Source organism: Pygoscelis adeliae, unplaced genomic scaffold, assembly GCF_000699105.1.
Source record: "Pygoscelis adeliae isolate BGI_AS28 unplaced genomic scaffold, ASM69910v1 Scaffold244, whole genome shotgun sequence".
Taxonomy (NCBI): Eukaryota; Metazoa; Chordata; class Aves; order Sphenisciformes; family Spheniscidae; genus Pygoscelis; species Pygoscelis adeliae.
The window spans coordinates 522,644-536,490 of record NW_008824648.1 but is presented as its reverse complement, the minus strand read 5'-3'; the positions used below and the strand labels follow the sequence as shown (position 1 = coordinate 536,490).

The window sequence follows — 13,847 nt, the reverse complement described above, 5'->3', positions numbered from 1 at the left end:
AACCACAAAGATACAGTGATACTCCAAGTATGTAACAACACATACACACAGAATATACATACAAATAGACAACATTCACATATATGCTCCAAATGTGAATACAAATACCTGGCATTCATAGAAATACATAGCGCTAATACTGAGCCTTACATGCCCAGACATCCATATGATCCACAGTATGCATTCTCTTACTAGGCAATATTATACACAGCTTAACATACACAGTTTCCAGGTCTCCATAGGCATGCACAAAAATACGGGTCCAACCTGCCACTCACCCCAGTACATAAGCACAGATAAGTGGAAACCAGTGATCCTAACACAGAAATACAAAAAACAAACAGGCGTGCATTTCTAGAGACACAAATACACAAGCAGAGACGCACACAAATACAGCTGAAGCCAGACCAGCTTGTCTTCAGATAGTACCAAACACTGCCAAACTAAGCAGCACTATAAGCTTTAGAAGCAGAGCATTCTGTCCAAACTGCTTTCTGTGATGTAAGCTGTTAACTCTCCCTTACCTGAAGTCCTCCTGAGCAATGCGTACCCCCAAACCCTCAGGGTGTGTGCAGACACACACAGACACTGTCTCTCTTGCTTACAGACTGACCCTTCAGATTCGTGGTGCAACAGCCCACATTTCTGACAGTGCTGTGCTGCTTATTCATTGTCCTCTCCTTTATCCAGTTTCCCCCTCCTCTCTTTTTCCACACATACTCTCCCTTTTCTGACCATCCTCCTGCAGTTTATTTAGAGAGGTGCAGGATGAGTAGTAGCAGGCGCCTTTCTTATGTCCTCCTAGGAGTCTCACCAGCCAAAGACCCTCAGGAGGGAGCAGTGGGTGGCTGCTGAGAACAAACTCCCTCTTCAGTTTACATTTTCATCTAGAATGGAAGGGAGTGTTGCCTACGTTTGTGGGTATAGATACAATGAGCCCGGACATCCCCTGTGACCACTGCCCTTTGCAGTGATACACCATCGCTGCAAGCTGATAGCCACTGGAAACTCAGCCACACTGCATGAAACAAGGCAGTCCCAGGGAAAGCAGGAGGAAGACACTGCGAGAGTGTGAAACGCTACAGAAACTGCTCACGCCCTGTGCACAGCCATAAACTGCGGGGTGCACACCCCACAACTGTGTGTGATGGTTGGAACGTGGGGTTAGCACCTGAGGCAATGTAACTGCATGTGTCTCCACTATCATTAAGACTATTGCTGACCTGCAATAAAGCAATCATATAGAATAACGCAAACACATCAGCTGTGGTGACAAGAAATCACAGCATGAAACGATGCAGCCGCACCACAAACAGTAGTGCTGTTGTGTCACCTGCAGGGATCCAAACACACTCTGTTGTCTTCAACAACACAACAGTTTTGGGAGAAAAGAAATACACCTAACATGCCCAGAGATGAACATACATCAGGTGCCATGATACAGCCAAGTGGAATGACTCACTCGTACTCTTTGCAAACGTGTGCAGGCAGCATTACAGGACAGTCAAGGGCTAGACCTCTCTGCACTAGTACAACTACAGCACTGGTAAAGCATCATCATACTGCAGATGACAGCGTAAGCACGCAGTATGTCCTGAAACAACCCCAGTATGCTGTGGAACAATATGGTCATACTTTGTGAAAACACACAATTCTCAACGCAGCGCTGCAGTGACGTAGCCATATTGACTTCACTCGCACGGCCAGGTGACAGTCTGTTGTCAGTCAACACATTACATCAGGTGCAGTATCAACTATATGAATTGCAATGACAGTGCAGTACAGCCTGCACCAGCGTACCAACAATTACCACATGGAAACAACCTTACTGCATGCAATGATGCAGACGTACCACCAGAAATAACTCACAGCCGCCTCTGTGAAGAGGGTAACGGCCTTGAGTGTAACAGGGCAGCATAGCCAGCAGTGACAGTTAATCTCATCATTAGTGTTACAAACCCACAACCTATAGCGATACAGTTACAACAACATGATAACCACAGCCACACTGCCTGCAAACACGTATTGATGCCACTGACGACGACACAGAGTCACCTGAAATGTCACAACTATGTCTCCCAAATTACGTTATCATTGCCGCTCTGAACGACACAAATGGGATCATACTTGCAGTGGCACACTCAGCTGCTGTATATCTGCTCAAAAAGTCAGACCTTCTTAAATACATTACACATCTCTCTGCTCCACTTTCCGCTTAAACAATTGAGTTCAAAATTTTCTTCAAGATAGTCTATGTCCTGGGGCAGTATCTAAAAAAACAACTTTCAGGACTTGGGACTGTTGCAGATCTCCCTGCCTCACGCACCACCTGAAGGAGGCATTTCTACTTTCCCAGTAGGAAAATGAGATCATGACCAGGTAGGAAAATCCCCAAGCTGAACACTGTCAAAACCCTGCCCTGCAGAGTCCTCCCATTTGGACTGAGGGAAGAGAAGAACACCTGTAACAAAAGCAGTGCTTCTCAGTAGAGGGTGTCGTGGTAATAACAGTCAGAAAATTATGCGTGCAGCACCAGGGAAGTGCAGCGACGCTGCCCATCCTGCAGCTACAGGTGCAAGTGCTCCTACTGCTAGTAGGCAGCACCCTGTTCTGCATAGCTCAACCCCATTTTGAAGAGTACGGTGAACCACCTGTACTGATACAGCTAACGCTCTTTGGAAAACACTACCAGACCTGCCGAAATGTTGGTGACCCTCTACTGTCCCCCTGCACTGACACAGCCCTGCATCGCTTACTTCAACATAAATCACTCAACATCAAAATGACAGGTGAAGAAAGGAAAGGAGGAACCTCTGCCTTCTCAGGCTTGCTCCCCCATCTCCACTGGGGATTCCTTTACTGCAAACAGCCCGAGTATTATTGCCATTTACAGTAGCAATCACTCCGTCCCCTCCTCTCCCACAAACCTGCTGATATTAGCACTGATCATACTAACAAGCCTGTGGGTTTTATTACCACTGATACTAATAATACTGGACACATTACGTCTGCTCCCGCCAATAACAGGCTGCAGATATGATCCCTGCTAATGCCGATAATACTGGGGGATATTATCTCTGCCACTGTCGGCACTGCAGATATTATTGCTAGTAATGCTGTCAAATACTACAGATATTGTCAGGGACCGAGATTAATAATGCTGAGAATGTTACAGCACCAGCCTCACTGGAAGACGAATCCCAAATGAGAATTTGGGTCTACAGAGGAAGTCTGTTTGTGGCCTGCTGTGGAGAGAAAGAGCTATCTCTAATAAGAGTGGTTTTGTAAAGATCCCAAAAGTTTCACCCAGCTGGAGATGCTGTGGTATGCAGGGAACAGTTTGAAATATGGTTTTCATATTATCTAATCTATCTATCCATCCATCTATCTATCTGTCCTTCCCTTTCTCCCCATCTCTCCCTTTTTCTCCTTATACAATGCTCAAGACTACAGTATGAGTGATACTAATTTTTTGTTAGTGCCTCTGGGTCACCCCAGTTCTCATCCTTTTAGCTATCAGTCAGGGGTTATGGAACAACAGAAATCTTTGCATATTATTTTTCCCCTTTATCCTTCTAGACTTCTTATTGCTGCTCCTTAATCTGACAATGAGCCTGCTGAGCTTGGCCTGCCATCACAGCATAGTACAACATTAGGATCGTGAAGAGCCAGGAATTCCTGTTTCCAGCTGTGCCTTGATACTGCAAGACCCTCGGTGGTCTTAGGAAGGTCATTACATGCTGCAGGGCCACTTCTGCCTCTGGAAGATGGTGGGTGTAAGTGGTGGGGAAGGTCAGAGGGAACTCACAGCAACATTGGCTGTGCCCATAGACTGCAAGCAATGGCACACACTGTGCTACACAAGTGGTGGTGAACTTTTTTAGCCAAATTATTTAAAAAATCGTAGGAGACCAACTCTCTGCTTTGTCTAATCTGTCACAGAAGTCAGAGGGTTTACAATCATTGGTCAAAAACTGAAACAAAAAGAATAAATGATCTTAATAGGGCAAATCCTGACCATCCTTCCCAGGCACTCACCTGAGGAAGACACACTGAGTTTTGAGGAATGACTTGCGATCTGACAGTTCTTTGTTGTGACTAGCAGACACTCAGAGCTACCTCCCTGCTCGCTCTCTCTCAATGCCACAGTCTTCCCAGGCCACCCTTGCAGTTGCAGCCAGCAGATTTGGTAGGTTGGGATTTCCCCTCTTCCCTCTAACTCCCTGTGAGGGGGACACCTGCCTGTCAGCGTCCATTGCTGAGCCCACCTCATGCATCCGTTTGGCTCCTTCTGTCCAACTCGGGAGTTCTGCTACATCATCTTGACACATAATTATCTCTCCTCTTCTTAATCATCTGTGCTACTGTCTAATGTAGGCACCAGCTGCAGCAAGGAGGACCTGGGGGAGGGGGTGTGCTCAGATAGAGGCTCTTCTGTCTTTCTCCCACCCTGTTCCCCACAGCCATCACAGAGGTTGCTAGCAAGGTTTTCAGAACTGGGGATTCAGGAGCAGCTTGGTACTTCCCCCCTCTCTGCTGAACTGCATTCCTCACAGAGGAATCCTTGCAGCAGAGCTGGTCCAACAGAGCGGAAAGAAGGAGAGAGCAGTGCTGCTCCTTCTGCCTCCTTTAGGGAACAGCCACCCCCAAAATGCTGGGAAAGTAGATGTGCATTGGGAGCTCCTAAGGGCTTTTCAATGTGAGAATAAACCCTGCAGTTAAGAAACTGCAACAAAACAGTGCTCAGAAGCTCTGGGAAATACCGAGAAGGTGTATGCATCCAGCATGAACATGAAAGAAATACCTGCACTGGATTTCTTGTCAGGCTTTCCTAATCCCCATCTCAGCTAGGAATAATCAGAGCCCTCAGAGCTACACGGGAGATTGCCCAGGAGTGAGTGCAGGTCACTGGCTGTGCAAAACCTCCTCTTGGACCCTTCTAGCCTTAGGACCGAGCCCTGCAAAGTGAAGATGTCCTTCAGCATTTCTTAAGGCCAGTGTGAGCCCAGATAACACAACTCTTGGCTAGGGGTGTTCAGCAGCTGGCAGGGGGTCCCATGCAAGACTTCTCTGGGACAGGAGCGCGACATCGCCCTGCAGCAGGTATCTGGGATGGCAGGATGAAGGCTGTTCTCTAAGGCAGTTGCAGCTGTGTCATGTAACTGCCACCTAAAACTCTGAGGGCTAAAGACGAGCAACGTCTCCAGGATTGTCTGGTACCTTTTTGATTCCTAGTGGGATATGTGGGCTCTTGCCCAACAGCGGGGAGTTGCAGAGTGTTGCTTGCCCTTCATAAATCAAATCTGGGATGAATTAAGGACAGACACAGAGTTGTTCTTACTGTCAATATATCATTGTGAAGTGTCACAGTCTTAGATGGCTGCTTGGTTGTTTCTGTGTTTAATTGTACTGCTCCAAAAAAACTCAGGTTCTAAGGCTGGAAGTGACTATGTGGCTGCATCTTATGCAGAGAAGTCTGCATCATCCACAGACTATGTGGGATGATCTTTCCAGGTATTTGGAAAAAATAGCCACTAAAGCCAGATTGAACTGCTTCATTTCAAAATGACATATGGAGCCACCATGTTGAGAGCTGGTGATCACCATGCTGGACTGTATGAGAACAGGGGTTCACAAAAACCCCAGATAAGTGCCAAGAGATTTGCACAACCACTAGAGAAACTTGTTACTCAGTTTGAAATGTCGCTATTTCCTGTATATGTAATGATGGGAAATGCTGGAGGGGTTTGCAGTGATTGCAGTCTCTTATTCCTAACATTTTTTGACTTTGAGGCATTGACTCAACCCTTCCATTGCTACACTTTTCTCTTAGCTGGGCCCTACTGCCATCTAGCTGGGAAATGGATCTTCCTCTGGGGCCTGATCCAATTTCCAATGACATCAGCAAAAATCTTCCCATTTGCTTTAATAAGAGCTGCACTGGGTCCTTGCCTCTAGTTTTACTTTGTATTAGGGAGAAAGGGGTCATGATGATTGCCTTTTTTTCTTGGGATTATTGTGTTTATTTGGATCAAAAGCTTACAGATGTGAACCTCACCAGAACCAATGCTAAGAAAATTACTAGCAAAACCCCAAAATGCAGCATCTCTCACAGGAGAGCTTTGTCTTCTCACCACGTATCACAGAGAACCTTCATGTTCTCTTGCACAGCACAGCCTTGGGGTTACAGCACATGCAGCACACTGAGCCACCTGCTAAGAGGTCCCCGCACGCAACAGGCAACAGTGGAAAACAACATACTGAAGGCAGGGCTGAACCGAACAAACTGGTCAGGCACTACTCTTAGAAAATTTCACCTCCTGGCCCTCAATTTTTGAATGCATCAAATTAAAAGAGCAAGATTTAAGAAAAAAAGTTTACAAAGCCACCATGAGAGCACCAAGACCTTACCCACCCCTCCTGACTCAGCCTATCTAGACTGGAGGCTCCAGCTTTTGGCTCATTTCAGGATTCACTTTGCCCTGAGTCCTTCCTAGCAGGTAGGAAGGAAAAGGAGATAGCTTAATCCTAATTCCTTAGAGCCCTAGTGAAAGGCTTAGATAACAACCTTAGGGCCACAGTACTCAGAAGACCTCCTGTTCCGCTTTCAGACTGTTGCAAGCATGGCAGTTCTGCTGTGGTAGATGCTACCCATTGAAAACTGGGCCCTTATGATCACCAGCTAATGTAGCTCATGGCACATCACAGGGCAGGAACTTGTTTGCAAGGGGAATGAAATGTAACTCCCACATTGCTGGTGCTTCTCCGAGATGGCATTTTGTTTGAAAACGAGTGAGTCGGGGAAACCACGTTTACCCGCAGTTCAAAGTCCGGGCACCTGCTGGCACCTGGGGAGTTCAGTTCCAGCCGTTTCCAGCAGTGAATGAACTTGGGATCAGCTCCAGCAATGGAGACGGCTCTCTGCCTGCAGAGCAGATGTCTGGAGATGCAGCCTGTCATGAAAGGGCCTCGGAAGAAGAGCATTCCAAGCCAGCAGGGCAGTGGCGGGGAACTGGTCTCTGTTGCTAAAACTGATCTAGCCCCTGGAGCAGCTGCAAACCTTGGCCTGAAATTGGAGCCTGTACATGGGGACAAAGAATATAAAAGGGAGGATAAGCTTCTCCCCTCCCCCTACCTTCATCACGTTTCCTCTTCTCGCCATTCGACCGAGGAATCCCCAGGATCCCGTTAATGGAGTAAGAGCCCACTGGATCATTGGAGGCACTGGAGACGGGAGGGGATGCTGTGCTGGGCACTGGACAAAAGGAAAACGGAAAAAGGGCCATGAGGAGAGGAGCACAGCACTCGGGGATCCCCCAGCTGAAAGCTACACATGCCACCAGTCTCATAGGAAAGCCTGGGCCCTACGCAGACTCCCAGTCCCTCACACTGAAGGACTCATACTCGCTCTACTGCTAATACTCCGTTCCTATACCATAGCTCCACTGCCTTTCAGTACAGGGCCATTAATAACAAGCAAGTGTATTCCATCAAGAAGCTAAACCTTGTTGTTATATCCCAGTTCTGAGCAGGCTTCCCAGTGCGTGCCATGGTAACTGAGTGCAATGCTGCATAGGCCACATTCTCTAGTGACTTCCTAGTGTATCTGTATTTTGCCAGATCATTCCCTCTCAGCATTTTTACACCAAGAGTGCACGTGTTCTGTCTTAGCCAGACCAGCCTCTTATGTGTCCACCCAAAATACTCATTGAAAAATTACCTTCTTAGCATAGGTTAGAAGCACTTCAGTGTTGGGACAATAAATTCAGTTCCCTATTAGAACAAATAGTGAGTTGGTGATACATACTCCAACCCAGATTAATAAAAATCTAGTGTCTTCCTTTTGCACTGACCAATGTCAACTGGCAGACTCCTCCTGCCACTCAGGGCTGTCCAAGATTGCTCATGAGTTTCCAATATATCAGAAATGACAAGTCATGCAGATTATAAATGATCACTTCATGATAATCAGGGCTTTAGAGTATAGAATAAGTAGAGCTGTGCATCCAGTAGGCATGCCCATTATGTCCCAGCATGCCCCAGTAATGGGAAGAATATCCCAGTTCTCTTACAGGCCACTGCCCATCTTTCAGCTCATAAAGCACTGACCTGAAGCAATCAATACCTCCAATACAAGCCTTCCAGAATGGAGCAGAACCTGTCAACACTATCCGATGTAGACCCAGACTTCCCAGTACATCCCAGAGCAAGGAGAGACTCCAGTAGCAGCACTCACAATCACTATTCCAGCTCAGCCAATGCATTCCCTAGACATTGCACTACTTTTCCAAGAAGGAATAATATCTGCCAACTCCATCTGTTGTGGTCAGTGATTCCCAGTCCAGTGAGCAAGTCCAGATTAAAAGGGCATCCAGAAATGCTCTTCCATACTGGCCCATTAATTTCATTGTGGTCCTGAACACAATTCATGTACAGGATTATATCTGCCAGCTCTATCCCATGTAAACCAGCACTTCCAGTAAAGCCTTGTATAGCAGCTGATTCTCAGTAACCAACAGTATCTAAGACAGTGTCTTAGGCCACGAATAAGCCACTGTATTTCACCATATCACAGAATACTGCATGTTTTTTCCTGCTCTGAATTGTTACTGGATAAAGCTATGCAAGCAACAGCAGACATATGCACCATCCAGCCTACAGAGCGAAAAGTACCTCATCACACATCTAGCACAGTACCTTTAAACACAACAGACTAGGAGACATTTGGTCCCTTTATTACAGCCTCCATCTTCTGCTCACCTCGATAAACCCATCTCCCCCAGCAGAAAATGCATTTTCTCAGTGAAATACACCCATGGGATACCTGACTGCAGAGCTAGAACTCAGTTGTGAGGCATCAGGAATATCTTACCCGTGTCTGTGTATTACTAGCTCTAAGAAATGGACCAGTTCCAGCAAAGGGAGAGAAGAGAAGTTGGGAGAGAGAGGGGAAACGAGAGTCAGAGTAAGAAGGAGACAAAAGGTGAAGACTGGTGCTTAGGCAGGATAGCGGTAAATACTTCTCTCTAGGGATGCGAAGGAGAGAGCATGAACGTGAAACGGATGTTAAGGCAGAATCGCTTTGGGCAAACCCCTACCTTGGGCTGATTTCTCTGCCATGGTTCCCTTCTCTGCAATGCAATGAGGGAAACAAAGAACAGAAACCTCTGATTTCCATTGAGGTTTCTTTCTCCCCCACCCCCTCCTCCCTTTTGCTCTGCTTAGCATCTGCTTGTCAGACTTTGTTCCCTCAACTAAGCTTCATCCTCATTTCCACTTGTCCTGTCACCACCCCTCATGCCAGTTCTCTTACCGATAGTATGTCCTGGTGCAGTCACACCTGTCCCGCTCCCGTCTGGTGTTGGGTGAAAAGGTTGCTGAACTTTGGTTCTGATGATCCTGGAAAAGAGAAAAACATGTTCAGAACTAAACTGCAACTTCTCTGTGCCTTTGCATACCCGCGATCCCAGCTGTCAGAACCTGAAGGCCCAATTTGAGCTCTGGGTGCAGCAGAGTGGCTTCATTTGTCTTCTCGTGGTCCTGATTCTACTGCTGTAATGGTCCAGTTCCCAAAGAATTGTCCTTGCTCTGCTTTGTCGTCTTCTCCCCAAACTTGTGTATTCACTGCCTAACTATGGTGCTCGGTGAACGAGCTAGGATCTCCTGTGTGTTAGCCACTGCATTATCATTTATGATCTGATCTGTCAGCATGATCACAAGGCAGTCTTTGCAGCTAACAGAGCCACTGCTGGATTTACAAATGGTGTAGATTTAATTTTGTTGTGTACCTAAAAAATACCTTTCTGGCATAGAACTGAATGCTTTGAACTGGTGTAAGGCTTGCCCAAAGCCCTTGCCCTTCAGAAATGAGAAGGTGGGAGCAGAAGGCATCTGTAGGAGGTGGTGATGGGATATAGATCACCAGGAAAAAGAAGCTCCAGCAAAGAGGGCAAAAATTGGTGTTTATCAGGTGGTGAATGAACACAGCATGGGAACTCAAAAAGGTGCCTCAGTGAATGCCGCAAAGCTCATAATGCAGCTCAGAATGAAAATAAACTGAACTGTAATTGTCAGTGCTCCGTTTCTTGTTACATGAAATCTTTCACCTCTAGGTCACTGGTTTAAATCCAGCTGAGGTCAGTGGTGAAAGAAAATCACTAGCACCTAGTACTTGACTGACAGGGTCCCTGCCTACTGGCAGATGCTGGGTATCTGTGACTCAGGAATGACTGTCTCACCAAGGAACTCGGCAAATAAGCCATGACCTGCGGAGGCCATGGAGACCAAATTCCTTTCTGAGATTAAAATGAGCCTCTCCAATTAGGGTGAAGACTGCAGATGCTCTTCAGCCTGAGTTTCTGGAACTCTCAGCCCTGCATTGTATTAGCTTTAACTTCTCCCCAAAAATCTCTCCAGAAAGTGAAAGCAAATAACACATTCTTGCTGCCTACCCGAGAGCTGCCCTTAAAGATTCGTTCTAAAGAATAAGTTGGCAAAACTTCAAAGAGCAAATGTGTGTCTAGTGGGTGGTATGGCATGGATAGCGATAGGCAGAGACGTTGAGAGGTCATTTTTGAAAAAGCCCAACTCCTGAGAGTGAAACCTTCTTAGGAAAAGAAAAGTATTTCAGAGCGTATCACCTCAGCACGTTAGGAAACTCCGATATGCACATGACGAAGCCTGGGCAGTAGCTGGAGTGGCAGAGAGGCTGCCTGGGACAGAGCTGGAGACAGGGAATGTCAAGGTTCCAGCTGGGGATGGAGATCCAGATCCTCACCCCATATAGGTCAGTGGTACCAGGGGCCCTAATCTATAGCTGCTGAGGACCTATACAGAAGGTGTCTGAGGGCCTCAGGCCAGATTCTGAGGTCATGCTGATTTGCACTAGCTGAGGAGCTGATCTGAGAAGTCTGTGCTAGGGCAAATAATATAACTTTTTTCTTCTTTTCTGTTTTTTTCTTTTCTTTTCTCTTCTCTCACATTCCCCCTAAAACCCCCTGAAGTGCCACTCCGGTTGTGTGAGTTTATTGATTTCCCCCAGCCCAGAGAAACAGAAAGAGGGGATGGGGTGCAGGCAAAGGGATGGAAATAGAAAGCTATAAATTATTTGTGACAGGAAAGCAATAGTGCCAGAGTGCTGAGCACAAGTCCCGTGTCACTATTAGATTCCTTTTAGCCTGATGACACTGTAAAAGAGGTTAAGTGTCTGATGGAATCGTACACCTTGGGGGCAGGGGCAGTCCAGGAGCAGAACAAGCCACAGAGAGCGGGTATATCAATTCTCCAGGCCAATAATATTCCCCTCATTGATCGCAACACAAAGTTCAAAAATCTCATTATAGCCAGGCAGACCTGGAACTTTTTAAAAATCAATAGAGTGATATAATGTATGTATACTTTGTATAAATGTATCTATCCATCCATCCGTCTATCCAAAATCTGCCTGAGGGTGTCTAAGTTAACCTACACATTATACTGTGTTATGTTCTATCGTAGTGTAGCACAGTGAATGGATTAGAAGATTTCCCCTGCAGCCTTAGATGACATATTATAAAATGTCCTGTTAGCACTGAGGTGACATCAGACGGTTCCATTCATACTGAGATGTGACATCAGATTCGCCATTCGTACTGGGAGGTGGCATCAGACGGCTCAGCTTCTACTGAGGGGAACCGTAAGATGAGCCTAATTATACTGCGATGGCCGATCAGGCTGTGCTGAATCATGCTGCATGAAAATTGCAAAGTTTCGAAAAGCTATTTAGAGTAAAAACAGCCTGTGAAACGACGGCGGTATAAAATGCCTATCCATAACTCTTCAAAAACCCAGGCAGGGGATGAACAGGAAGGTTCAATTTCCTTCCCCGTTCAGTTATGTTCTCTCGGCTGAGAATGCCAGTTAGTGCCAGTTGTGACTGTGATTACTGAGATGTGTCCATTAGGAGCTGGAATGAGACTCACCAGCTCATTCCACCAAGTAGCCGTCAGCCGGTAATGATTTTTGGTCACTACCAACCAGGGCCAGATTTCAGCTAGTGACCCAGAAGTGAAAGGCTCTGTTCAAAAACGTTCCCCTCCTAAGAATGAAACTGGTTTTATGTCAAGAAAAAGTGTCTGGAAACAGTGAGCAAAGGGGAGCCATTCTGGTTGTGCAGCCTTCAGTGACTTGGATCAAATAATTCTTGGCATCAAATGCACAGTGGATCTAATGAGGTCTCAGGTAGAAGGTACTTCCTATGGCTAAAAGAAGAGGCGAGTCATGAAGAGGCTCTCCCCAGCAGTGCCCCTTTGCCCTACAGTCACGACCGAACTCCCGTGTTGTAAGGAAAGAAGAGAAATTTCAGGACCCTAACGCTCAGTACAGAATACGGCAGTGCATCTCTCGGGTCGATTCATTTAGGGACAGTGATATACAGCAGGATAGCTAGGCATCACTGCTACTGCTTTAAGAGGCTTCGAGCGAGTCTGTCCTACACGAGACCACCTAATGAAACAGCAGATGAAAGATGAACAGAGCTGACCTGGTCCTGTAGCAACAGATGCAGCATAATAATGCTGTCTTTAAACTTTGGGATTGCTGAAAGCTTCTCACCCTTACCGGAGACTGAAATAAGCACTAAGCCAGCTCTGCTGCCTCAAACCTAGGATTTCTGGATTACTGCTGTGTAAGAGGGAGCAAAACCTTGATCACCTCTTTCTGCCTTTGATGGCTTGTTCTTGCTTCTAGACACTGGAGAAAGACAAGCCTTTTTACAGAACGCTTCCTCAGCCCTTCCCAAAAGCAGAAGGGACACAAATCCTGGCACACCAGTCAGCAGTGCTGATTTCTTGAAGTAAATCCCAATATCTTCAAACATCCTTCTTTTCTCCAAAAGAAATTGTCACTTTGGACTAAATTCATCCCTGCTCTGATTCCATCACAGTCAGTGGCTCCAATAACAGCATTTGTCTTTAATTAGGGGCATAAACTGGTATTTACTGTAAATTCCCATTTTTCATTTTCCAGTGGAAGGTTTTTGCTGAGTTTCGGAGAACATACACAGATTTAATATATAACCTTCTGAAGTTTCAGCAACAGGACATTTATAGATCTTTGATTGCAGTAAAGCAACTGAACTTCATTTCACAATCTGAATTTAATATGCGATATTATCTTAAGTAATGGTATATAATGTCATTACAGTACGTAGTATCATACTGTGAATTATACATCCATTCCTGGAATTCATGAGTTACCATAGTTGGCTTGTAGTAACTCTTTCTAGAGTTAATACTGCACACAGCTCCAGCTGAAACCCACGGCCTGTTTCCAAATGCCTTCGACTTTCTTAAACGTTCAGCATTAGATCATGAATTCCCAATGCTTGACTTCTACTTCATTATTTTCAGCAGTTTTAATGCCGTTCCTTTTGCTGGTTCTGAAGATAGATGGACAGACAAAAATCATCTCTCCTAGTATGAAAATTGTAACAAGCTCTAATCAAATTTGGTCAAGAATGTAGAAAGAAATATTCAAAGTTAAAATTAGCTGAGCCATAGTCCTTTTTGAGAAGCAGAACTTTCTTTCACTCCTTGTAAATAAGCAAGTAAAAAATCACTTCTAAACCTGTCCAGAAATTATTTGCTGAAAGAATGACAGATCATAGGAAACGTCCCTCGCTTCTCTGACATTTCTATCCAAACTCTCTCATAGCCTGACATACTCTGTGGTTTCTCCTCTCTTACTGTTGCTGGCAGAGTCTTTAGACAGTATCTCAAATAAAAAATCGTACTAGGGCTGATCGGAGGGAGATGAGGTAGGTCTGAATCATCTGGAGTCCCAATCTAGCAATTCTTTTAATCCTGGAA

General features: G+C 45.7%; 1 protein-coding gene across 1 annotated transcript in view; it reads right to left on the bottom strand.

Annotated features, from left to right (window-relative positions):
• The window catches only part of PAX2 (paired box 2), an 81,704-nt gene that overhangs the window by 41,044 nt on the left and 26,813 nt on the right, over nucleotides 1–13,847 (bottom strand). The window contains exons 3-4 of the mRNA XM_009322471.1: nucleotides 9,341–9,399; nucleotides 7,136–7,255 (exon numbers count right to left, since the gene is read on the bottom strand). Of these exons, the coding sequence (XP_009320746.1) occupies nucleotides 7,136–7,255; nucleotides 9,341–9,399 (179 nt within the window). The remainder of the gene's footprint in view (nucleotides 1–7,135; nucleotides 7,256–9,340; nucleotides 9,400–13,847) is intronic.